We start from the raw sequence: 26,779 nt of genomic DNA, 5'->3' as shown, positions 1-26,779 counted from the left end.
GCTTAACCTCCATAGTTGGAGAATGGAAGTCACACCATCAAGGTAGCACTTTCCATGCTTAAGGTTGACAAAATTAAAAGATCTATGTAGGGGCTGGCTTGGCGGCCTAGGGATTAAGTTTGTACGCTCTGCTTTGGTGGCCTGGAGTTCGCCAGTTCAGATCCCAGGTGCGGACCAATGCACCACTTAATCAAGCCATGCTGTGGCTGGTGCCCACCTATGAAATAGAGGAGATGGGCACAGATGTTAGCTCAGGGCCAGTCTTCCTCAGCAAAAGAGGATTGGCAGTGGATATTAGCTCAGGGCTAATCTTCCTCAAAAAACAAAAAAAAAGATCTGTGTAAGACACTTCTGGTAAGGAAATGGAAAGGTAGTCTCTTTCATTGCTTTTTGTGAATGCTTTTTAGAAAGTAATCTAAAGCTATATAGTAAAATCTAAAATATACACCCCTTTGACCCAGGTATCCCACTTTTTAATTCCTTATAGAAGTGATATCAACACTATATATGTTTGTATGTGTGAGTATATACTTGCACACCCAAATGTACATCATTTGAGAAATGCTTGTATAACTTATGGTTGAGCCATACTATGGGATATTATGTAGCTATTAAGAAAGAAATGAAGTAGAGCTAGATATGTTGACCTAGAAGAGGGCCATGATCTATTTTTAAATGATAAAAAGGTTAAGTGTAAATCCTGTGTTATGAAGCCATTTTTATAAAAAAGAAAGCAGCCCCTTATATGAGTATCATATTAGTTTACTAGGGCCGCCATAACAAATACCACAGGCTGGGTGGCTTAAACAGCGGAAATTTATTGTCTCGCAGTTCTGGAGGCTGGAAGTCTAAGACCAAGGTGTTGGCAGCTTTGGTTTCTCCTGCCTTGCAGACAGCCTTCTCACTGTGTCCTCACATGGCCGTAGCTTTCTGCATGCACATCCCTGTTGTCTCTTCCTCTTAGAAGGACACTAGTCATATTGGATTAGGGCCCCACCCTTATAATCTCATTTAACCTTAATTACGTCTTTCAAGGCCAGGCTCTGGCTCTAAATGCAGTCACATTAGGGCTTCAACATGTGAATTAGTGGAGGGATACCATTCAGTCCATATCAAGTGTGTGTGTGTGTTTGGAAAATGCATATATATTTTTTGAATGAGTATAAGGGAGGAAAAATATAAGCCAAACTCTTAACATTGGTCACTTGGGCAAGGAGAGGGAGAGAAGCTTGTGGATGGGGAGAGGGAAAATTTGGCTTTTTCTTTATAAACTTTAGTGTTGTTGGGCTTGTCACAACAGGCACATTTTGCTTTTGCCGTGAATGGTTTTCTGGAAAGTATTAATTACCAAAATTTACCAAAAAGCAGAAACTCTGAACATACAGATAACTGTAGAAATTTGAAATTTGAAAGGTTGTTAAGGACTTGCCACGAAAAAAGCCACCATCAGGCACAGAAGGTTTATGGCTATGAATTCTTCAAATTGCAGATAGTCCCTTTGTTAATAAAGCTCTTTTGGTCAATGGGAAAGGTGAAAAGTGCCCCAATTAATTGTTTAAAAACCAGAGTAAACTTAATACCGAACGTAATAGTGATGGCATACACACAGAGAAACACATAGAATGGTTTTACCTTTGGCTTGTAATTGCAAACAAAAAAAGAAGTAAATTAAATCTAATAGTACCTTTATAAAGATCACATTGTGACCAAGGGTTTATTCTGGGACTGTAAAGATGGTTCAACATAAGGAAGCTGTCAACCAGTTTATGATGTCAGCATACTAAAAGGAGTTATATCATTAGGTATGGAAAATATTGTGACAAAATTCAGTACCCTTTCCTAATAAAAGATTAGGTAAAATAGGAATAGAGTAATTGTTAATAGTATAGTGAAATGTTGATGATGGGATTTTAAGTGAAAAAAAGGGTACAAAATAGTTTATACAATGTGGTCACACCTATGTATCACACCTGACTTTTCCTTTTTTGGGATGTATGCATATATCTTTTCAATAAATCTTATAGAGCAAAGCACCGTACCAGATGCTTATACCACTTGACTAAGATGGTACCTGTAATTAGATGCTATGGTCTAGATCAGCACTGTCTAATAGAAATAAAATTTGAGTCACATAGTGTAATTTAAGGTTTTGTAGCTACAATAAAAAAAGTCAAATGAAATGTGAACGTATATTTAATAATATATTTTATTTAACCCAATATATTCAAAATATTATTTCAGTATATAATCAGTATAAAAATTATTAATGAGATATTTTGCATTCTTTTTTCATACAAACTCTTTCAATTTGGTATTTTACACTTATAGCACATCTCAGTTTGGATGCAAATTTTCCCTAGAAATGCTTGATCTGTATTTAGATGTCAAAATTTACAGCTGAAAAAGTAGGCTCCAGACCCAAGTTGTTCCAAACATATTGAAAAGTTTTCCAGTAACTGTACTGAGTACCAAGAAATCATTTCCCTTTAATAGTCTCATCTGCATCAACAAATGGGTTCATCCCTTTTAAAAGAATTAATTTGACTTTGAAAGAAAAGCATATCAGTTTCAAAACTATGACTAAGTTTAAGTAAATTCATTAACTCATGTATCAACTTAATGTTATTAACATGGAATTCGAAGTGGTATTGCATGAATTAAAAAAAACTCTTGAATCAACACAGCATTCTTCAGATTCTTTTGGTATTTTTGGCAGCCAGTTTACATTGCTGATTACATTTGAAATCTTCAAACTGAGTTTTATTAGAAAAATGGTGAAGTTAGTAATTTGTATTATGAGGAGGTCTAATTTCAATATAAATTCTTGCATCTGTCTAGCTAGCTTTTCCTTTCCTTGGAGCTTCACAGTTACCTTGTTCATATGCAGTGTGACGTCAGTAAGAAAACAAAGTACATTGCCATTTTTTATCTCTGATTATTGAATATTTGGTAAGCATTACTATTGTTTCAAGAAAGCCTTGATTTGAAGATGACAGTTTAGTAAATCTTTGTAAAGCTCTTCCAGACTCAACTAATGAGCATATTGGCAAAAAAACTACTTTGCATGTATATGAATGATTTTAACAACTGTATTCGTGACACTTTTCCTAGAGTCTACTTCAGGAAAAAACTAAACATATATATATATCATGAAGTGGAGTGAATCAATAGGGAATCATCAGTCTCTTGTTTTAAAATTCCAATAAGTCTGCGTGTTTTTTACCTAACCTAACATTGGAACATTGTCTGTTGTGATAGAAACGGATTTTCTTTACCCAGCTGAAATTCATCTCTGTCATATAATCATATAACTTTTAAAAGATGAAAAAATATTACGCTGCAAGTTTGATGTTTAGACCGAATTGAGAATATTTCTTTGTAAATTTGGAAGTCCTTTAAGACATAGTGTACCCAAAGTGTTATCTAAAGCTAAAGAAAAGTGTTCACAATTTTTCAGAAGTTAAATCAATTGATCTTTGATATTGTTAGAAAGATCTAATATTCTGTGGATAATATGAGCCATATATTGTAGATTAGTGGCTTAACTGAAGATCTTTCACATTTTAAAAAAGGTTTTTTTCTCATAATTTTTCAGCAGTTTCCATAAGTGAAATAATTTCTTTTACCATCTCTCTATTTAAAAATGTTTTGAGTGTGTAGGTAAGAATCCAAGTCATTTTATAGTTGGTCAAAGTTACAAGCTCAGATCCTATTAAAATCACTTTTTAAAATTTTTTTTGGCACCTGAGTCCCAATCTGTTGCCAATCTTCTTTCTCTCTCTTTTTTTCTTTTTCTTCTCCCCAAAGCCCCCCAGTACACAGCCGTATACTCCAGTTGTGGGTCCTTCTGGTTGTGCTGTGCAGGGTGCCACTTCAGCATGGCCTGATGAGCGGTGCCATGTCTACGCCCAGGATCCAAACCGACAAAAGCCTGGCCACTGAAGTGGAGTGCGTGAACTTAACCACTTGGTCACAGGGCCAGCCCTAAAATCATTTTTTTTCTTCTTCTTTTTTTTTTGAGGAAGATTAGCCCTGAGCTAACATCTGTCGCCAATCCTCCTCTTTTTGCTGAGGAAGACTGGCCCTGAGCTAACATCCATGCCCATCTTCCTCTATTTTATATGTGGGATGCCTGCCACAGCATGGTGTGACAAATGGTGCGTAGGTCTGCACCTGGGATCCGAACCAGCGAACCCTGGGCCACCAAAGGGGAACGTGTGAACTTAACCTCTGCGCCACTGGGCCGGTCCCTCCAAAATCACTTTTTTGATTGGATATTTAATTGTGATTTCAGGTGACTAATTTTGTTGTTTCTTTTTTGAGAAGAAACTTAAATTGCCAATATATTTGCTGAAAATGTCTTTTAATATTGTCTACTTTGTTGTCTTTAATAAAATTTTGCACAGCAAGAAAGCAGGCTTTTTGTTTTGCTCTGTTTTAGCAAATTGCAGCTGCCATTCCTTGTGAAATTTGTGACATATTTTCTTCCAGTCTCTTTTTTTTCCTTTACTGTTCCACAGTTCTGCCAGCTTCTACATCTTCACTTCATTCTGCATCAATAGTATATCATGATGTTAAATTTAAAGGTCTGTCCCTAGTTATTTTTTTAAACTAGAAAGATAATTGTATCATAATTAAAATAAGTATTTCAATTTAGCTACCTTCTACAATTTATCTAGGTATCACTGTAACTAGTACTCTATGCATAAAACATTCAAGTAAACACATTACAGTGTTACATTGGTGCATAGAAAAAATATCATTCAAATGGAATCAACATTTGGGCTGACTAGATTGGTGATGTGTTTACGTGAAATATGAAATACTAGAAATGATGTACGTGCGTGACATGAGCACTACAGTACAGCATAATAGCTTACGTGGTGCTGTGGTTAAAGTGTAATGTAGTCTTATCAAAACAACAAAGTCGTGTTTAACCAAAATGTATTTTACACTACTTCCTTTTTTTTTTTAGTTAAAGTTTTTATTCAAGAAATGTACAGAGGTCTCATGTACCCTTCACTCAGTTTTCCCCAATGTTAACATCTTGTGTAAGTATAGTAAAATAGCAAAACAAGGCAGTTGACTTTAGTACAATTCACAGAGCTTATTCAAATTTCTCCAGTTTTGCCTGCATTCATTTGTCTGTGTGTATTTAGTTTTCTGCAATTTTATGACGTGTAGCTTCATGTAACCATGAACACAGTCAAGATACAGAACTGTTCAATTGCCACAAGGGTCCTTTGTGCTACCCCTTTATAACCACTCATCCTTGCTTTCGTTTTTAAACTTAGTTGAAATTAATTAAAAGAAAAATTAGGGCTGTCCCCGTGGCCAAGTGGTTAAGTTTGTGTGCTCTTCTTTGGCAGCCCGGGGTTCGCTGGTTTGGATTCTGGGTGCAGACCTACACACTGCTCCTCAAGCCATGCTGTGGCAGCGTCCCACACAGAAGAACTAGAATGACCTACAACTAGGTTATACAACTATGTACTGGGGCTTTGGAGAGAAAAAAGAGGAAGATTGCCAACAGATGTTAGCTCAGGACCAATCTTCCTCACCAAGAAGAAGCATACCTTAAGAAAAGAAATTAGTTCTTCAGTCACACTGGCCATACTTCAAGTAGCAAAATGTGGCTGGCGGCTATCATGTTGGATAGCGCAAGCCTCGACTTTCAACATTGTCAGCTATCTCAAGGATCTGAGATAATAGGGTCACTTTCTTTTAAGATTCCTATCCCCTAAAGTCTTCCTTGGTGAATCAGAACTAGTTTCAGAATAGGTGGTCCCTTTTATGTTCTTCTTCCCTCTACATTGGTCACTAATTCTTAACTATTTTTTAATTAATATTATATTCTAAATATAGGTCCCTCAAAATGTATTGGGAAAAACCCACCATAAGATATACTATGGAAGAGGTACTGAAGTATTCTGTTTGGCAAACTAGATATTATGCTATAATGTAAGGTGTTTATTGATCTTTTACTTAGGATCAGATCCTAACACTCAGATCCTATGCAGAGATGAAAAAAGTATGTTTATTCATTATTAAAGAACTGGGGTTTTATCCTAAACTAGTTTCAACTTGGTATGCAGAACTTTTGAGTGCTTGTCATATAATCAGATCAGTTGTTTAGCAGTAGATGATTACAATGTAGATGGCGTAATACCTTATTGTTATAGAGGACAGGCAGTAATACAGTTCAGACGATTCATTTGAGCAGTGAAAATAAAATAATACTTGTGTGTCATGCTTTGTCCCACGCAGTCTGTTGAGATAGCTGTAGCGTTACCTGTGCTGTTTTCTTCCCCATCATCTGAAAGTGAAAGAATTCTGGAAAACAAGGGAACTTGAGAATATATCTGGACTGTGAATGGTTTCTCGTTTAAAACTTTTTCTTTTGAATTCAGATTTGCCTCTGGATACTGACCTGGAAAATGAGAAAACATCTAAGATCGTGTTGGCTGAGATGCTTGGTGACATGATCTGGGAGGACTTGTCTGAATGCCTCATTAAAAACTGTTTGGTTTATTCTATTCCAACAAACAGCAGCAAGTTACAGCAGTATGAAGAGGTAAGACCAGAGAGAGCACAGAAGGGTTTAGGAGACTAGGTTCCTATCGGTGTCTTTTGTTTATCCTTGAAGGTCTTTTGTTCTTTAGTGACATCTTGAAGAAAATTATTAATAAGGAGTGGAAGCAAATTCCCTATCACTTCATTTCTCTCCAAGCTTCCTAACTTTTATTTGGGGTTGTGTGTTTTCTTCTTAAGCATGTTTTCTTTAGTAAGATACTTTTGAAAACAATTCTTTTATACTTGTATCAGCTATAGCAGCTACTATGTGACACTTTACTTTTTTTGCTTCTTTTTAGTGTGTTTCCTTGAAAATGAAAGATCTTTGCACCTTTACTAAGTAGAGTCAGAAATTTTTATTGAAAATTCTCTTCCTAATGAATTTAAGGCTGGGAAAAGATATAATATTTTTATACCTAGTAATTGATGGTCTGTTCTAAGACTTAAGTAACTAGCTGGTCTTTGTTCTTTTCTATACATTGGATTTGAAATTTTAATATTGAAATGGAATATATGTATATAATTCTTCTCTTTTTTCTTTCTTGTTTTTCTTCCTCAGATCATACAGGCTACTGAAGAATTTGAAAATGCCTTAAAGGAGATGCAGTTTTTAAAAGGGGATGCTACTGATTTGCTGAAATATGCCCGTAACATCAATTCTCATTTTGCTAACAAGAAGTGTCAGGATGTGATTGTGACGGCTAGAAACTTAATGACCTCTGAAATTCACAACACTGTGAAGGTATTGGGGTTATAGTGTATTCAGTTATATTTAGGAAGCAGCTGACTTTTGAGATGAATATGGTAGAATGGAAGAGACCATGACCGCCACTCAGTTCACTGAGACAAGTTATTAAGCTTCTTAAACATCAATTTTCCCGCCTTTAAAGTGGTCCTAATATCTGCTTCTTTCCTGGAGTATTGTGAGGTCCAGATGAGATAATGCACGTGAAAACGTATAAAATTGAAAAGTCTGCGTAAAAATAAGGGATTACTATTGTTGAAATTAGACAGTATATCAACCTATAGATTTTTTTTCAGCTTTGTTACTTGAGTTTTTAGTATAGTACACAATTTTGTGACCGGTGTAATCGGGCTTTATTATGTCTAGAGATTATATCCTATTGTGAAAATGTTGACTTCATCTCTTAGGCTAATAGTTTTGAGTCACTAGTTTTGAAATTAAAATAATAAAACAAATAAAAAGATATCTATGTAGGGTTTAAACAATTATCTGCAAAGACAGTAGACTAATTAATTTACATTGGACGTAATTTACTCCTTTGACCTTAGATAATTCTGTGTGTTTTCTTTTCTTTTTTTTTCCGTATCTTACATATATAAAATAATATTTGGTAAGCACAGGTATTCCTTAGATTGAAGTAACACATAGAATAAGATAATCCCTTAACAGAAAATTCCTCAGCCATCTTTCTGCTGTTGCTGCAGGGAGTAGGCTCTTCTTCGCTCTGTTCCTTCTTCTGCCATCCTCCATTTCCCTTGGGGGTACCCTGCTACTGTGTCCACTTCAGCAAAATATTTAATTAGCCATTTGAGGTGCACAGATATTAACACGTTTTGAGGTAATTTTGGATTGTTAAGGTTGTGGAAATCCCCTCAGTACCAGGAACTATGCTGTGGTTTGGTTTTTACATGAATACTGCTTGATCACGTCGCTCTTCTACACAAAATCCAGTGGCTTCCCCTCTCATTTAGAGAAGAGTCCCTTGCCTTCCAGTGGTCTTCAAGGCCTTATATGCTCTCTTTTCCCATTTCCTCTCTGACTCCATTTTCTCTTGCATTCTTCTTTAGTTGCTCTGCTCCAGACACCTGGACTCATTGCTACTCTCTGAATTTGCTAGGCCCACTTATTGGCAGAACTTTTGGGAACATTCTTACCACAGATACTACATGGCTTTCTCCGTTTCCTGACCACTCTGTTTAAAATTGTGACCTCCCCCTATTTCATATACCCTTTCCTTGCTTCTCTTTCCTTCATATCACTTAACATCAACAAACATTCTGTATGAATTATTTATTGTTTCTCCCTCTCTAGAAAATAAGCTCTTTAAGGGCAGGGTTTGGGTTTTTCTTTTTTCTTTTTTCTTTTTACTATTTACTGTTGTATTCCAGCACAAAGAAAATACCTGATACATACCAGTATGTACTCAGTCCTCAGTAAATATTTGGTAAATTATTTAATCACTTAGCTCTGTCATAACTCCGTGATGTAAATAGGATTGTTACTGGATTCCTTTGTGACTCTGGGCTAAATCTTGTGGCAGAATTGAACTGGGTAGTCTCTGAGCACTCTACACAGCTAGTTCTGACATTCTATAAAACCGTGTTTTTCCCAAGTACCCAAATCCTAATAATGTGCTTCCTCCAGATCAGGGTTTCTCACCAGTGGCACTGTTGACATTTGGGGTCAGATTATTCTTTGCTGTGGGAGGCTCTCCTGCTGGAGATTTGGCAGCATCCCTAACCTCTACCTACTGGATGCCAATAGCACCTCTCCCAGTTGTGACAACCAAAAATGTCTCCAGACATTGCTAAGTGTCCCCTGAAAGGCACGATTGTCCCTAGTTGAGAACCACTCCTCTGAATTCGAACCTAGTTCTTTTTCTTGGCATTTCAGCCCTGGAATTAGATCTTCTAGACTGCCCAACTTTGAAAAGCTCCCCTTTCTTTTTCTGAGAACCGTTTTCAACTTAATTGCCTTTCGTGGACTTCATCTAAATTCTCTCTGAAACAGTTCCCTATGTGTACTATTTTCCCGAAAGATCTAAAGTTGTGTTTTGTTGTTTTGTTTTTACATTTTAAACTGACAGATAGCATATTAGATCTTATATTTTTCTATGTTGAGGTTCCCTCAACCGTTCTCATGAAGTGACTTTTTTGAGTCGTGTATTCTGGATTCACTGTTTTTTCAGACAAACATTAGCATTTTTCTAATCATCTCTGTAATTATAATTTTTTCCTTCTGCATTCTAATCGTAGCTGTAGTTTTGACTGCCAGGTCCCTGACACTTGTATTCTCATTTAAATTTCATAAGAGCCCTACAAAGTAGATATTGTTTTACCATTTTACAGATTAGGAAGGCAAGCGTGATGGCTTTTTGTTAGACTTGGAACTTTCTCTATCAGAAATTTTCTGGCGAGGTCCAGTGTGTGCAGAACAGAGCTGCTCTTCTTGCAGTGGAACCTGCTGCTTCTATCTGCTTAATCCCCTTTTTTTTGGCCTTTCAGGAATCTTTGAGAAGCAGGGTTTGAGAATCATTATTGTAGTACAGTTTCTTCATTTTACAATGAGAAAATTGAGGTCCAGAGAGGCTAAATGACTTTGTTAAAGATTAGGGTAAAAAATGTCACTGACGTTTCCAGACTAGCAGCCTAGTGTTCTTCCTTTAGTCTTGACCATGTCTGGGAATTTTCATTCTGTATAAATGTTAGGGAGGCTTTTTTGGTTTTGGTTTGGAATTTTTTTTTTTTTTTAAAGATTTTATTTTCTCCTTTTTCTCCCCAAAGCCCCCCAGTACATAGTTGTATATTCTTCATTGTGGGTCCTTCTAGTTGTGGCATGTGGGATGCCACCTCAGCATGGCTTGACGAGCAGTGCCATGTCCGCGCCCAGGATACGAACCAACGAAATACTGGGCTGCCTGCAGCGGAGCGTGCGAAGTTAACCACTCGGCCACGGGGCCAGCCCCTGGTTTGGAATTTTTTTTAAGGGGAAGATATGGTATCCTGAATGCGTTATTTCTTTGGCTAAGCCAACACATGTTCCAGGTGGGAAATAATTTGTTTAATGACAATAGAACACAAAATCATACTGGTCTGCAAAAATCTAATAGTCTAGTCTGAGACAGATGATTTTTGAAGGTCCTTTTGTTTACCTGAAATCCTGGGCCAGTTTCACAGCTTTCTGTTTCCACCAAGATTGAGTGCATAGAAGAATTGGAAGAATTGCACAGTAAAGGGGATTGCCTATTTCTTATGACACGCTCTCAACCCAAGATCGAACAGTCATTAAAATACTGCCATATTTCCTCCAATCTTTTAGTTACTCGCTAGAGCCACAGCTTTATTATCAAGGAAGCAGCCAGTGTCTTATTCCTCACTGTATGCTTGCATTTGAATTATTCAAAGGACAGTGCATTTTCTATGTTTCTGTGTTTGAATCTTAGATTACTCCTGATTCTAAGATAAGTGTGCCACACTTACCCAGTCCTGATGAGGATAACAAGCTAGAAGTACAGAAAATGTCCACAACTCAGTACAACGAAGTGGTGAATTTAGAGCCTGAAAATACGTTGGACCAACATTCCTTTTCTTTGCCCACATGCCGCATCAGTGAGTCTGTGGAGAAGCTCATGGAACTTGCCTATCAGACTTTACTGGAGGCCACAACCAGCAGTGACCAATGGTAAGAGTTGTGAGGCGTCTGAAAATGGCAACAGCGTGGTTAAATGCACATCGAAATTGGACATTTGTTGAGAAAATTAGCTAGAATTCTTTGGGTTTTCTTATCCCATTAATTTTTTTTCATAGAAAAACAGTGTAGGACACAGATACACATTGATAATTAAGTTTTGTTTACAATAACATATACGTCTTACAGCAAAGCATAAGAAATAAAAGCGTGTGTATGGAGGGACAAACGGGTTTCTTTGCTGTTGAAAATTGTTAATCACTTTTTAAGAAAAACCTCTTTAATTTTTGTTTAATCTTTACTCTTTATTTGAATTGAATCATATTACATGAGAAAGCATGTGTAAAGAACTTAGAATACTACCTGGAAAAGGATTAAGAGATTAGTACTCAAATGTTTATTGTTGTTGGTGGTAGGGGTCATAGTGATAGTTTACCATCTGCTCCAGCTGCTTTGGCCATTTACTTTAACATTCATTTTGCCTTTTGAAATCCAGGTTTTAATTAATTTACATTTTAAATCTTTATTTTTAAAGCAGTAATAGTTTATTGGGCAGCCAAAGGTAGAAGGAAAAGAATGGAATGTACCAAAGATCTGATTTCTCCCTTTCAAGACGATTTCTTGTAATCTACATTGTATTCAGGGTACCTCAAGCTCCATTCCACATCTTGTACTGAATCTCTTTCTTTAATAAGCTCCTTTCCTACTCCTAGACTAAACTGAGGAGAAAATGGCAGGTTGTAGCCCAAAGTGATTGTAGAACAGATTTACAAAAGCCTCTTTAGTTTGAATCTCTGTGTAGCAGTTTTTTACTTCTCGTCCTTGTAGTAGAAAACAATTTAAGTTAGAGCTTGCCTTAATCAAATTGCATCTTCAGATGGGCTTCCCGAGTTTCAGTTTTTTTCTCCATGTGTAAACAAACCCCTTTATTTTATTCTGCTCTAGGAAGAACATGTTTATCAAGGTACTTCTTTGACTTTAATGAATCATTATATTCACAAGTCCACCCAGTTTTAAATAGAAGAAGAAAGAAAAATGCATGTAAGGGAGTATATACTCCTTTGGCAAAATAAATATAGGTGTGACTGTTTTTTCGTATGGCATTTTCCTGAAATATACCAGATCACAAATTAAGACTGCAAGGCAATAGTTCCTAAATCTTTTGAGAACACAGAGCATCAAATAATATTTTTATATACTGAATGTCTATGGACATTCCTTCCACTGAAAGAAATAGTTTTTAACAAGACGAACAAAAACACTCTCCTCCTTACAATAACCCACTTCCCTATTATCAAACCTCAAAAGGCAATGTATGCAACAAAAATAAAATGAAATTATTTAATCAAGTATCATGGTAATCAAGTAGTAACAGTATTTGGGGTATAGTAACCAGTAATTATTTTTCTAAATATTTGTGGAATTCCTATGACTTATTCAAGGTATATAGTTTAAAGATATTCTTATGTAGAAGTAATCTGTACAAACCTTACATTTGCTCTTTCTAAATGCATTTTAATAATAATCTTTAGGTGTTCTAAGGCCAGATTTAAAGGGCAAAAAACCTTGAGGTTAGATTCTATCCTAGAAATGTTGATTCATCTCCTTGCACTGGGGTAAGAAGGAGAAAAGGTGAAAGCTGAAAGTCAGCCTGATTCTAAAGAACCAAGTGAATGCCTTTATTGATACCTTGCCCTTTGCAGACTGCGTCCGTGAGTGGGTGACATTTGCTTGAGGCTTAGCTCCATTTTTTGCAGAAGGGATACTCTGGGTGCTGGCAGAACACAAATTGATAAATGGAAAAGAGGCTTTGGATTGAATGCTGCTATTCTTAAAATTATTAATGGGTCCAGGTTTTTAGAGGTGCAGTCTAATTAGTAAATACTGGTTGAAAATGTATGTCCATCTGGATTAATCGTTGTTTTCAGCGGTCACCAAGTCACGTATTCTCTCCAACTGTAGTTGTAGCTGATGATTCTCACTTAAGGTGCACCTAGTTTGAATTTTTTTTCTCATTTCCAATATATCCTTATGCATTTCTGTTGAAACTGTGTTTTCCTCTTAGTGCTGTTCAACTTTTCTACTCAGTGAGGAATATCTTCCATTTGTTCCATGATGTTGTACCAACATATCACAAGTAAGTGCCACTGTATCTGATTTCTGTATAATCTTGTATGTGTAAAATGTTTATAATGTCAGGTTAAAACCAGTAATTTTATATTCCCACCGAAGATATTTTGGTTACTAAAATTCATAATAAAGTGCAGGAAACCATTTAAAATACATGTTTAAAGGACATTGGTCATTTATTAATAAGTTAATAAGGGTACTATAATCTTGCAATATAGTGGATGATGCAAATTTAAACACTCACAAGAACTTTTCCCTGTTTTTGATAATAGATATTTTTAGAACTGCCACACTGTACTTGGTTACAAAACAAAAAGGCCATCACTCCATATTGCTATCCAGTAAACATACCACATTCTCCCTTGGCATTCACAGCTTTGTGGACTTAATAGCACAAAAGATTGCTGTTTAACTGTTGAGTATGATCAGCCATTCTTCCTAGCTATTTACCTAACATCTTGGATTGTAAAAGTTTCCTGTAATATTAATCTGAAAATTTAGTCATAACTTTGAGCCTCTAGGAGTTCTGTCTCATCCAAATTAAGTGTTTTGGATGACTTTTATAAATGCTTTAAATAATGTATCGACAAAGCTTTTCCTTAGTCAAGAACTCTGGCTTCAAAGAAAAAAATCAGTTTGTTATTTGTAGCATTTTTTATTTCGGATTTTTGAACAATTGAGGTGTGTTTTTAAGTAGGTCCACCTATTGTTTTTGTTATGCAAGAGAGCTTATTTATTCTGAACCTTATTATTTTTATTTGTGTTCTCTTTGCTGTGGTTTAAAATTTTTGTTTTGCTTTCTCCTTAGTCAAGTAAAGGAAAAGAAAAAGCATCTTTGGGTCAGCTAATAGCCATGTCCTTGGAGAGTCAGGGACGATTGACTTAGGAGTTTCTGTGCTTAGAGAAATATTTTCACACTGGTGTGGAGTGAGGTTTGCCTCTCTTCCCCCTTTGTATGATCTTGGAACTTTGTGCTGGACCAAGGGTTCACAAAGTCAGTGTATATCAGAATCACCAGGAAGCCTTCTTAAAATGCAGATTTCTGGATCCTGTGCCCAAGGTTTCTAATTCAGAAGGACTAGGGTAAAACCTGGGATTTTTAACAAATTTCCAGGTAATGCTGATATTACTTGTCAGGGACCACACTTTGAGATCCACTGTCCTAGGTTAGAGTTCTCAGCTTTGGCTGTATTTTAGAATCTCTTATGGAGCTTAGAGAATGTATATATTTACCTAGGCCTTACTCCTAGAGATTTTGATTTATAGGTCTGATGTAAGACCCATGTATCTGTGTTTTTTCAAAGCCCTACAAGTGATTCTGATGTGTAGCCCCAAATGAAGACAGCTGTCTTAGATTTTTAGTTTCTGACTTTGTGTATTCTAGCCTGACCTTGAATCAGCAAACTAGGAAGTATTAATTGAATGGCTGCTAGTGGGTATGTAGCAGAAGTATAAGACAAGATCTCTTCTCAGTCTGGGTAGGTAGACTAATGTGTGTGAAAGAATTAGAGCAGTGATTTTCGCACTTGTATGAAAATTAAAATCACCTGGGATGATTTGAAACAAATGCGCTGGCTTCCCTCAGAGGCTGTGATTTAATCTGTTTGCGGTGACGTCTAAACATCTATATATTTTAAATTTCCCAAGTGACTCTAATCTGTAGCCCCCTTTGGAAACTTGTGAATTAGATAATAGTTAAGTGCTTCGTTATATCAATGAAATAGGAATTTGGAGAAAGGAGAAGTAAATCTGTATTTCTACAGACTTATCAGTGTTAAATTTCAAGGGCATTATTATGTATAGCTATGCTAGGTTTCCGGTACAAAGAGCTGACACAGGTAAATATCTTGATTCCTTTATTCTTTCTTTTTTGTTAATCACTGGGATACGTTTCTAGGATGCGGTCACCTTCAGGCAAAACAGCCTCCCTCTGATTGAGTGGGAGTGGGAGTGGTGAGATCACATCTTGTTATGCATGGCATTTGTACAGTAGACAGTGATTACAGCCTAGAAGTACGTTGAAAGAGTAGTAACTTTTCCTCAGCCCCGACTTCAGTAACAGGTGATTTATTTCTTTTTCTACCCCTCCTCCTGCTGGCCTAGGGAGAACCTTCAAAAACTGCCCCAGTTGGCTGCCATTCACCACAACAACTGTATGTACATTGCTCACCACTTGCTGACCCTCGGGCACCAGTTCGGATTGCGTCTCACCCCCATTCTCTGTGATGGCACTACTACTTTTGTGGACCTTGTGCCTGGCTTCAGGAGACTTGGTAACTGATAGCTTCAGTTTTGGAAAGCATATTGATTGTGCAGTTTCTGAGCCTAGTATCTTTGTAATTTATGAATGAGGCAGTTAGAAATTAGGTGCTGGTCCTGAGCTATATTGGGAAGTGGGAGGGCATTTAATTTGCAAGTGATCCAGGTAATTTTATAAAGTGAATGCAGTCTTTGTGGAAGCATTACTTTTTCATGATATGATTTCATGATACGTAAGAGTTCCCAGCTGCATTGCTGGTATGCAGTGAATTCACCAAATCAGAGTTATGTTAGTAGAATGCCACATAAGATTTGTATTGTGACAATTCTGTTAGCAGTGTTGGTAAGACTTCACTAATGTCAGTGCTTGTTCTTTTGCAAAACCTCCCCCATCTTCTCCCTTCTTTAGCTTTATTTAGGATTATTAAAATAAAAAAAAATGAAATGTGGGGCAAATCAATATGTTTACTGTAATGATAGCCGAAGAAAATCAGAGAGTCTTTATGATTCACCTGCTTTTCAATTCCTAACTTTTCCCTTAGGTGGTGTAGATATATCAGAAAAAGAAGTGGCTGTTTCTTCTATACAAGTAGCTTTTCTTATCTGACTCTGGACAAACTACTGGGAAAGACTTATCCTGAGGATGGGTTTGGAGGGACTGGCTAATGTATTAGAGGTGATTGTTTCTGGTAAGCTTAGCGCAGCTTTATGACGTCATCTAGCAAGCAGTTGTTTTCAAATAGGCAGGACAGATCCGTGATTCCTGCTTGTCTCTCCTCTTTCACTCTGGTTGTGCAGTATGTAACTGAACAACTTTTAGAATTCTTTATTCTATTTTACCATCATAGGGACAGAGTGCTTTTTGGCCCAAATGCGCGCACAGAAAGGAGAACTTCTGGAACGATTATCAAGTGCTAGGAACTTTTCAAACATGGATGATGAAGAGAATTATTCTGCAGCAAGTAAAGCAATCCGACAGGTGGGAAGCTGTTGTTAGCTCTGGAATTTGTACTTGATCTTTACATAATGCCCCCTTCTTTTTAAAATTTTTTATAGGGGAAGATTTGCCCTAAGCCTACATCTATTGCCAATCTTCCTCCTTTCCCTCTGCCCAAAGCCCCAGTACATAGTTGCGTATAGTTGTAAGTTCTTCTGGTTCTTCTATGTGAGCTGCCGCCACAGCATGGCTACTGATAGACAAGTGACCATGCCCGGGAACTGAACCCAGGCCGCCAGAGTGGAGTGTGCCAGACTTTAACTGCTGGGCCATCAGGGCTGGCTCCCTTCTTGTTTTTTAAGCAGTGAAGAATCTGTAATAGGTAGCTCAGTTGATTCCCCACCCCGCCATTGGAAAATCTGGATACCTTGTACATTCATGTTTATGAACTTTCCCTTCCCCTGCCCCACCAAGCCAGCAGGAAGTTATCTTTCCATCAGCCCCATAGTGTGATTAGTTATCTAATAAGTCTGTGGTAGCAAGTATTTGACCCGTGAACTTGGTTTTGGGAAATTGGAAATAGTAGCTTTCATCTTAATGCCCCTGTCTCCTATGTGCTTTATCTTTTTACAGCAGTTTTCCCATCCTCAGGACAAGTCTGCTTTTCATCTAGCAGGGATAGCACTAAGGTTAAATATTCAAGAAGCACATACTCTCGATTACTTCACCTCACCTTTACATAACGCCTCTTCTTGCATATGCACACAAGTAATAAATGTAAATGTGGAAAATAGGAGTTGCAACAATCTCTCTTGCATGTAAATAGCTGTGTTCTCCTGACAGGTACTGCACCAACTAAACAGACTTGGAATTGTGTGGCAGGATGTCCTGCCAGTGAATATATATTGCAAGGCTATGGGGACTTTACTCAGTACTGCAATTTCTGAGATCATTGGCAGAATCACCGCCCTGGAGGTAAGGGCCGTTACGTGCCTCACCAGACTTGAGGTGCAGTTCTTGTCCCAGATTCTCACTTTACTAAGAAAATGATGTTGGAGTCTCATTTTCAGTCAACACAGATGGTATAAGAAATTGCTCTTGTTTTATGTCTAACTCATTATACTGTCATTCAGTTTTGTCTTAATTATGTTTTGCTGGAGACTTGCTAATCTCTATATCTTTTATACTTGTATAAGAAAGTAGGATTATATTGCTTCTCCGTCTAGCCTCTGTACAAATTATGATTGAGGAGGTTGTAAACTGAATAGTCCCAAGATGTATTATAAAGTATGAAGTCATATATGTATTTAATTTGCAAGTGAACTAAATAATTTAATATAGTAAAGTGAAATGCAGCCTTGTGCAAGTACTACTTTTCCAACACACTATTGCAGTTGGGATTATGTGTGTCATCCTACAAGAGAGTTGCCTGGACTCTGCCTGCTGATGCCTCTAAAGCATAGATTGGCTGAACTCTTATTTGTAATAACATGCCCTGCTTTGCAGCAAGCTGTGCCACATTCTACTGGAGAAATGGGCTCTTTCATGCAGGCAAACTAAATTACTGACAATCTGTTGAAACATATTTTGTGTCTTCCTAGCTTTAGGGGTATTGTCAGAGAGCTGATGAAATTTAATGTCTAGTAAGGTATGCTAAATTGGTTGGAAAACATCTTGCTGTAGCTGAGCCCTTGGACAACATGCACCAAAGATCTGCCTTTCCTTACTACTAAGCTGGCCCAATTCCATTCTGTTGTGTTCCCTTTGTGCAAAATCAGGACATCTCTACTGAAGATGGTGATAGATTGTATTCCTTATGCAAAACAGTGATGGATGAAGGACCCCAGGTATTTGCACCTCTTTCTGAAGAAAGCAAGAACAAGAAATATCAAGAAGAGGTTCCAGTCTATGTGCCAAAATGGATGTCATTCAAAGAATTGATGATGATGTTACAAGCCAGCCTGCAAGAAATTGGAGATCGGTGGGTATAACCTTCTATAGAGGCATATATCTCTCCACAGCTACAAAGAGTATTAGTGTCATTGATAGCATTGCTTTTTTCTGTTTCTTTCCTTCTTTTTTTTTTTTTAAGAGTGGCGTCTGAGCTAACAACTGTTGCCAATCTTTTTTTTCCTGCTTTTTCTCCCCCAAATCCCCCCAGTACATAGTTGTATATTTTTTAGTTGTGGGTCCTTCTAGTTATGGCTTGTGGGATGCCACCTCAGCATTGCCTGATGAGTGGTGCCATGTCTTCGCCCAGGATCTGAACCGACAACACCTGGCCGCCGAAGTGGAGCGTGTGAACTTAATCACTCGGCTACGGGGCCAGCCCCTTTTTTCTGTTTCTTAATGTGACGGGGCCAGCCCCTTTTTTCTGTTTCTTAATGTGACTCAGGAGAGAGTTTCATATTCAGAAGTACTAGTTGGGACCTTTGTGTGGTCTGTCATTGTGTGGATCTCATTACCACTTTCTCATATTTGATAACATAAAGCTTCCTTGTTTCATATTATTTTGGTCTTAAACATATTGTTCTGGGATGCTGTACAAATGATCTTGCAACCTTGTGACACCTGGACGGAAATTGTTGCTCATTTTAACCAACAGTGGATGCATTTGAAGATTGGTTTTGATATGTTAACAGAGAAGTGACTTTTATCTGTATGGAATATTCAGCATCAAACCATTGTTTGATCAACCAGCAGTTTTTCTACAGGGAGCACAGTAGTTTTAGGGATTAAGCACAATATACACAGAAAGGATTCATCTTTTCTTAAGTGTAGTGGATGATGATGTCTCTCAGCACCATCGGTTAACACTGCTGTGCCTCATAATTGTATGCTGTATCACATTATACTGAGTGTGCAGAGGTCATTGATGCTGCCCCAAACAGAATGGATGTGGGTTGGTTATATATCTCTGGATGCTTTTATTATTGTCGTGGTAGATTAACAAGTTTGCACACTTTGCATTGGGAACTCCCTGAATAGGCCTTAAGGTCCATCTCCAGCCATCCTAGATGTGTCTGAGTTTCTCAGCAAATATTGTCCATTCTAAAATGATGTAAATGCGATGTCTACTTGAAAAAAAATTCACATCAAAATACCTCTAACTACATTAGTGCAAAATTTTATTTATTTATTTATTTACAAGTCCTTAGTGAGTAATAAGATATCTTTAGGTAAGACTCCAGAGGGCAGCAGCTAAGAATTTTTCTTTCTACTGTTAAAAGGGCCCTCTTGCAGCCTAAGAATGATCATTAATTTTCTATTATGAGAAAAATTACAATACTTGTATTTCTTTGCTTCCTTTTTCTTCATAGGAAGGTTTTTTCCCCCAGAGATTTCAATAAATATAATAACTAATTGAGAAAATTTTTTTTTACCAAAGGAAACTATCTCCAATCGTGTAGTTTAAACATTTTAAAATTATAAAATATATATATGAAGGAGCACAGTATATATAACATTTATTCACAGTTTAAAGAAAAAGAGTAAAATCAGTGTTCCTGTACCTATTACCCAACTTAAGAAAAATATTACCAGTACCTTTAAAGAAGCCTGTGTGACCCTCTCCAAATGCTCCCCACACAGGTAACCGCTATCTTGAATATTGCGTTACTTACTTCCTTGCCTTTCTTTAGTTTTACCACATATCCCTAAACAATGTAAAGTCTAGACTTGCCTGTTTTTGAACTTTCTGTCGGTAGCATCTTCTCGCTTGCTTCTTTTATTCGATATTATGATTTTGAAATTCATTCGTGGTGGTGTGTGCTTCTGCAGTTCATTCTCACTGCTGTATTCCATTATACAAATATTTATAGTTTATCTTGTTGTTTCACACTTTTACCAGTATTTTGTATTATCAGATTTAAAAATTTTTGATAACCCAGTTGGTGTGAAATTTGCATTTCCCTAAATTCTAATGATGTTGAGCATCTTTTTATTAATCATCCATTTTTCTTTTATTGTAAAATGCCTGTTCATATTTTTTGCCCTTTATTTTACTGTTATTTATGATTTCATTATTGATTCATGGGAATTCTCTGTGTACTTTTTGTGTGTATGCGAGGAAGATTGGCCCTGAGCTAACATCTGTTGCCAGCCTTCCTTTTTTTGCTTGAGGGAGATTGTCCCTGAACTAATATCTGTGTCAAATCTCCCTCTATTTTGTATGTGGGACATCTGCCACAGCATGGCTTGATGAGTGATGTATAGGTCTGCACCTGGGATCCGAACCCAAGAACCCTGGGCTGCTGAAGTGGAGTGTGTGAACTTAACCGCTGTGCCACTGGGCGGCTCCTCTATGTTTGTGATTTTTTTTTTTTTTTTTGAGGAAGATTAGCCCTGAGCCAACTGCTACCAATCCTCCTCTTTTTTCTGAGGAAGACTGGCCCTGAGCTAACATCTGTGCCCATCTTCCTCTACTTTCTACGTAGGACGCCTACCACAGTATGGCGTGCCAAGCGGTGCCATGTCTGCACGCGAGATCCAACAGGTGAACCCTGGGCCGCTGGAGCGGAACCTGAACACTTAATCACTGCACCACCGGCTGGCCCCTCCTCTGTGTATTTTTTATACCAATTCTTTGTCAGTTAATATTTGTTGCCTGTGGTTCACTTTTTAAAGTAGTTTCAGATCCCAAGGCTCTATATGACTATATGAGAATGTTATAATTGTTAACTTTGAACAGGGCTTAGTGAATATAGAATAATGGAGAACTGTCTTATCTTCCTAACTTGGTCTCCTCATCTGTCTGTACTAATACCAAAATGCAGCCAGAGAGCAGAAGAGGTCAAAGAGATTGAGTGGTAGTAAAGAAGGGGAAGGATGCCAAGGTTTGTTTTATTTTCATTTAACATAAATAAGCATTTGGGATCAAATAAGCAATTTTAAAATCTTGATTATACTGCAGTGATGTAATAGGAAATAGAATTTTATCTTTTATTTTGCAGGTGGGCAGATGGAAAAGGGCCCTTGGCAGCTGCATTCTCTTCCAGTGAAGTAAAAGCTTTAATTCGTGCCTTGTTCCAGAACACAGAAAGAAGAGCAGCTGCCCTTGCTAAGATTAAATAGCTCTGTCTTCCTAAGAAAGCTGTCTTGACTATGTGGATTCCTCTCTTGGCATAATTACTCCTTTAAAGACTTTGGAATCACCCGTTGGTTTTGATGAACCAATATATCACAGAAGTTTGATTTCACCTAAGAATGCCTTCCCTCCTGGCCTGTTGAAGAACTGGATGATAAGATAAGATGTCAAGAGAAGCACCTCAATTTGTTCACTTTCTAGCCACTCTCCCTTGATAAGAAACTATAGGACAGCGTTATTTCCTGTTGCGTCCAGGGCCTTCTGGGAACTGTATTCATTGTGAGTGTAGGCCGTAGCCTTGGATCGAGGAATCCAGGAGATTCTAAGAGACAGTGAAGAATTTGTGAGCAAATGGGAGATATATTCCCCAAAATAGGGCAATCATATCTAGCTTTCCGGGAATTAAGGAGACTTGCTTTAATATTTCTTTCCAATAAATAATGCTTTTCAGAGTTTAAGGGTGAGTGTCTTTAATAACACAGGAACTTTGACGAAAGAGACCAAGTTTTCATACCTTCTGTGCCATTCTTTTTATTGACATTTATGATCCTCACAGAGGACTCGCTGACTTGTCCTCTTCTTTCTTCATAACACTGACAATTTCCCAGAATTCCTAGGACTTTCAGTATAAATTTTTAGCACTTTTTGCCATTTCAACTAAATTCTGTTTTCTTGGTCGGGGTTTTTTTTTTTTTGCCTTCTCAAGCTCCACTGCTTCTGAGCCTATCAAATAACAAAGGTTTAAATTGCCACTGTTTTTTGGGCGAATGTTGTGCCATGAGATGCTAACTGTGGGCTCTGTAGCCTCATCCTTTATTTGGTGGACACAGGTAATCCTTCAGCTCAACTTTTTGTGTTTTAACTCTTTGCAGCTACTGGAGGTAGATATTATGTTAAGGTTATCCTGGACCTCGGTAGGACTCGGGCTTGTGTTTCTTCATACTGACGTATGGTTTCTTGTGAAAAGGGGGTAAAGGGTGTGCTCGTCATGTGCTTTGAGCCAGGTGCTGTCTGGGGGCCGTTTTCAGGACAGAGGGCACGCTTCCTTCGGCCTCGGCCGCTCCATCCCTGGCACACACAGAACAAAGTGTTTTTCCTTCTGCCTTCAAGTGTTCTGCCTTCACCGCCTCACTCTTAGTTCTGGCTCAGCCCCTCGTCATCCAGATGCTTAATTTTTCTTTTACCTGTTTAGGGGTCATAGAAGAATAAATAAGAAAGAAGAAGAATGGTTTTCTTTAAAGCTCAGCTGTGGTTCATGACAAGCTGTTTGTCTGTACTCAGCATGTCTTCCTATGAGAACTCACAGAAAAAATAATTGCCTGAACCAACTAGTTTTTTAGGAACAAAGGAGCTGTCTTTCTTGAGAGAAGAGGAAGGAGGCATTCACAGGTGAAGAAGATACCTGTTTTTGAAAATTCACACAATTTCGGGTAGCATTCTTTTCTCCGCAGTTGAGAGAATGGAGAACTAAGGACAGAACTGAAATAAGGGCATCACAGGAGTATTACACAGAGCATCAGATCTTTTGTTCATGGAAGCTATTCCTGTTGCTTGACAGGTACAGCAATTTGGGGGTGGGATCTCTTGTGACTGAAAAGCATGTTCCTCACTCCTTCCCTCCCTTCAGAAGCACAGAGAACTGCAGTACAGTTTTTCTGAGGCTGTGTAGACTCCATTCCTTGGGACTATTTCCCCTAATGAATAGTTTGAATACCATGGCACACACAGCAGGCAGACTCCATCCTCTTCCCTAGCCAAGGCAATTGATGGCTAATGATCAAGTGGGTGTTCACTCTGGTAGGGATGAGCCATCTGATTGAGCATGTGGGAGTTGGGTCTGGCAGCTCTTATAGGGACCTTGAGGGTACCTTTTTTTTTTTTTTTTGGGTGAGGAAGATTGGTCCTGAGCCAACATCTCTGTTGCTAGTCCTCCTCTATTTGCTTGAGGAAGATTGTCCCTGATCTAACATTTGTGTCAGTTTACCTCTATTTTGTACGTGTGATGGCACCACAGCATGACTTGATGAGCAGTGTGTAGGTCTCTGTCTGGGATGTGAACCTGCAAAGCCTAGGCTGCTGAAGCAGAGTGTGCGAACTTAACCACTATGCCGCTGGGCCAGCCCGAGGGCACCTATTTTGATTGGGAACCTGACTTGGAATGGGAGTAGGACCTGCTTCCTTTAGAAAGAGTGTGTAGATTATGAGAGGAAGGGAACTTTAAGAGGCTTGACTCATTTAGTGGATCCGTGCGCCTACTAGAACACACGTCTTCCCAATTAACACCCAGAACTACACAAATGACTTCGAGAAATGAAATTCAAGAAAGGTTCCCCAAGATTTTAGTAAAAAGGAAAGTTTTTGTTAAAAGCCAAGACTTCAAACAACTTAAATCCATAGAGTGACTTGATAGTGGCTCCTGTTACTGTGTGGATCCTGCGTTGTGGTGACACATTCCATGGTCAGTTTTGCATGAGGATTTCTCTCTGAAATGGAGATCCTCCAGATGGCACTCTTTCCTCAGGCCTGGGAGCGTCACAAGGCATCTAGGCCTGGTCTGTGGAAATGAAAGCCAGGGAGCCTGTCCATTTTACCCTGGGCTTATATTCTGGCCCTTGTCAGCCCAGGAAGGTTATCCGGACGTTGAACAGCATCTATATTATAAGCTGCAACATGTCGCCCAACTATCACTTGTAGGTAGATCAGACCGTATTTCCTTCTATTAATAACACTGTTAAAGGAGATGTGGGAAATTTCCTTCCTATGCTTGCAAGTACATACTATCACTTAAGGCAATGATTCCCAGCCTTTTGTGGGGTTTCATTCTCTTGTTTATCTGATTTCCCAACATTTTGTCTATCTTCTGAAAGTTCTGAGTGGTATACATAGATACACACACACCCTAGGGTCTTTTTGTGATAAGAAAGCTGGCCCAAAGGAGTAGTTTGTCCAAGCCCCACGGCTGGTTTGTGCCGTGGCCAGCTGAAGGTATCCGGGAGGACCTTCTTAGCAGAGCGGGGGCACTGCAAAGGCAGGAAGGGCTGAGGCGATTGGAAGCTGCCTCACACAGTCTAGGCACAAAGTGGTCCTTTTAAATTGGGTTTTGATGCCCACATTCTTCCTAATCACAGAACTGACTTTGAACATTTGTTTTACGATAATAACTTCCTCCCTCCTAAAAATACACATTTCGCTAGAGCCTAAAATTTCCCAAAAGCTATAAAGCCCCAATTTTGGGAAGCATTTCAATTATCGTATGGTTTAGACAGAAATTCCTCACTTTGTCATGAGGAGTCTGGGTAGGAACTATGTGATGTCACATGACATGACTGGAGATAGCCTTAGATGTCTCAAACCCAAGTTATGAAATCTCTGCTGAGAGTCGGGGAGGAGGGCGATAATTCTGATGAGCTATGTATAAGTCTTCACTCCTCCTCAGAAGTCAGGTGCCCCAGATTTCTTGTGCAGTCAAGAGAGTGGGGTGGGAGTAGATGGGTCTTAACTGCTCCAGCTATTGAAGAAGACACGAGAACCAAGGCCAGAGACACCTACTCCCTCCCTTGTCTCAGCCTTTTAAGTAGTTCTGAAACCTTCCTACATTCATTCCACTTACATTTATAGGGTGCCAGGCATTGCTCTAGTCGCTGAAAAAAACTCCCCTAAAACAAAAGTCCCCTGTCCTTCTCGAGATTTAAATTCTGATGACAAAGACAGATAATAAACATAAAGTAAGTAAATTAGTATGTTTGCAGACTTGAAGTGCTATGGAAAAAATAAATGTAGGGTGATAACTGAACTCCCCTGGAGTTCCAGGATAAAGGAAAGTGGAGCGAGCTGCCGTTCTGAAGAGGGCGGTCAGAGCGCACCTCCTCGAGCAGGTGCATGAGCCACGTGGCCATCTGGGTGCAGACAGCTCAGCAGAGAGACCAGCCCGTGCAAAGCCCTGAGGTGGGAGGAGTGTGCCTGGTGAACTCAAGGCACAGCAGAGAGTGACAGAGAGAGCAGGGCTAAGGGGGTTAGAGAAGTAACTGGAGAGGAGGGGGATAGATTGTATAGGCCGTTACAAGGATTTGGGGTTTGTTTTAAACTCTGAGTCAAATGGGAAACCTTTGGTAGCTTTAAAAAAAAAAAAAAAAAAGGGAAACGTATAACAGTAGAGAAAATAGTATGGTGAACCCCTAGCATCACTCCTCTTCAACAATTATGGTCATACAGCCAATCTTGTTTCATCTGTACCCCGCCTCCCCTACCCCCTCCTTCTTGCTCCTGCAAACACACGCTGTTTGTTTGTTTTATCAGAAGATACACCCCACCTCTTTACGACTCGATTCTTTTGGGCTCCTTTCATGGAGAATCCCAGTAGATGAGGTGACCCAGCTCCAGCTGCTGGGTTCTGGGAATGGTGTTGGTTGGAGTCTGGGACTGGCTTGGTTTAAGTGAGAGGAACCCCCTTCCCTGAGGTCTGTCTGGGTGGAGTGGAGCAGCCGCTGGTGGCTTCTGTCTCCCGTTCCCATTCTCTGACTTTAGAATCGCTGCTTTAAAAGAATAATAATTGTTTTCATTTGCATGAAGGGCTCCATTTATGCTTGATTACCATGCAGTATGATAAAAATTATGTATAACATTAAATATGTCAGATTAACTTCATTATAAATTTCATTTAATTCCAATACTGAGCTCTTTTCCTATGTGCATAGTCTTAAGTACTTTGCCATATCACTATCTACATTATTATTACTTAGAACTAAAAAATGAGGACTTCTTGCTCCCCAACTATCTATGTAGTAATCTGTTCTAGGATCTTTTGTAAAATTAACTTCAATGGCATTGGTCTGACGTAACAGTAGACCTGTTGCCCCTTTTGAAAATCGGGACACTTACTCATCTCCAGGACTGTGTGACACGGTTTTGTGATTACATCTGCAGTTTCTCTTATTGTTAAGTCTCTTGGGATGGAATTCTAGAATTATATCTAGAGTCTAGAATTGTGAACTCATTTCAAACCCAGGTTTTCTTTTTCTATCTTTTCACTTATCTTTGGCTTCGTTTCCCTCTCAAATACGTTTGTTCTATCCTTTCCAGGTTGAAGAGGGAGTCTCCTTGATAGGGAATATGGAAGCAAAAGGGTATTTGAGTTGTTCAGCTTTCTGTCATTTTCTTAACATCCATCACCAACTCCAAGCATAGCCTAACTCTTTCTTGTTCCTTTTCTTTCAGGGACCATACCCCCTCCCGCCACCCCCCCAAAATCCCTTGAAATAGTGTGTTTCATAAACTTCAGCATATTCTGGGCTCTGATCTTCCTGACGCTATTTTTCCATGTTCAGGCTGTTTTTATATTGTTGCGTATGGAGGACCTATTTCTTGT

General features: G+C 38.5%; 1 protein-coding gene and 1 long non-coding RNA gene across 2 annotated transcripts in view; one reads left to right on the top strand and one right to left on the bottom strand.

Annotated features, from left to right (window-relative positions):
- Positions 1-21,872, top strand: part of ZW10 (zw10 kinetochore protein) — a 44,898-nt gene extending 23,026 nt beyond the window's left edge. The window contains exons 8-16 of the mRNA XM_070623149.1: positions 6,408-6,571; positions 7,130-7,312; positions 10,758-10,996; positions 13,068-13,139; positions 15,236-15,405; positions 16,240-16,370; positions 17,172-17,303; positions 18,107-18,309; positions 21,281-21,872. Coding sequence (XP_070479250.1) covers positions 6,408-6,571; positions 7,130-7,312; positions 10,758-10,996; positions 13,068-13,139; positions 15,236-15,405; positions 16,240-16,370; positions 17,172-17,303; positions 18,107-18,309; positions 21,281-21,401 — 1,415 coding nt within the window. The 3' untranslated portion in view covers positions 21,402-21,872. The remainder of the gene's footprint in view (positions 1-6,407; positions 6,572-7,129; positions 7,313-10,757; positions 10,997-13,067; positions 13,140-15,235; positions 15,406-16,239; positions 16,371-17,171; positions 17,304-18,106; positions 18,310-21,280) is intronic.
- Positions 21,152-26,385, bottom strand: LOC139083852 (uncharacterized). Its single transcript, XR_011540863.1, has 2 exons — positions 26,293-26,385; positions 21,152-22,598 (listed from the first exon to the last, which is right to left on the bottom strand). It is a non-coding gene; the product is annotated as an uncharacterized lncRNA (long non-coding RNA).
- Positions 26,386-26,779: the final 394 nt, after the last annotated feature.

Source organism: Equus przewalskii, chromosome 6 (genome assembly GCF_037783145.1).
Source record: "Equus przewalskii isolate Varuska chromosome 6, EquPr2, whole genome shotgun sequence".
Classification (NCBI taxonomy): domain Eukaryota; kingdom Metazoa; phylum Chordata; class Mammalia; order Perissodactyla; family Equidae; genus Equus; species Equus przewalskii.
The sequence above is the reverse complement of the archived record's forward strand: the minus strand, read 5'-3'. Positions and strand labels throughout refer to the sequence as shown.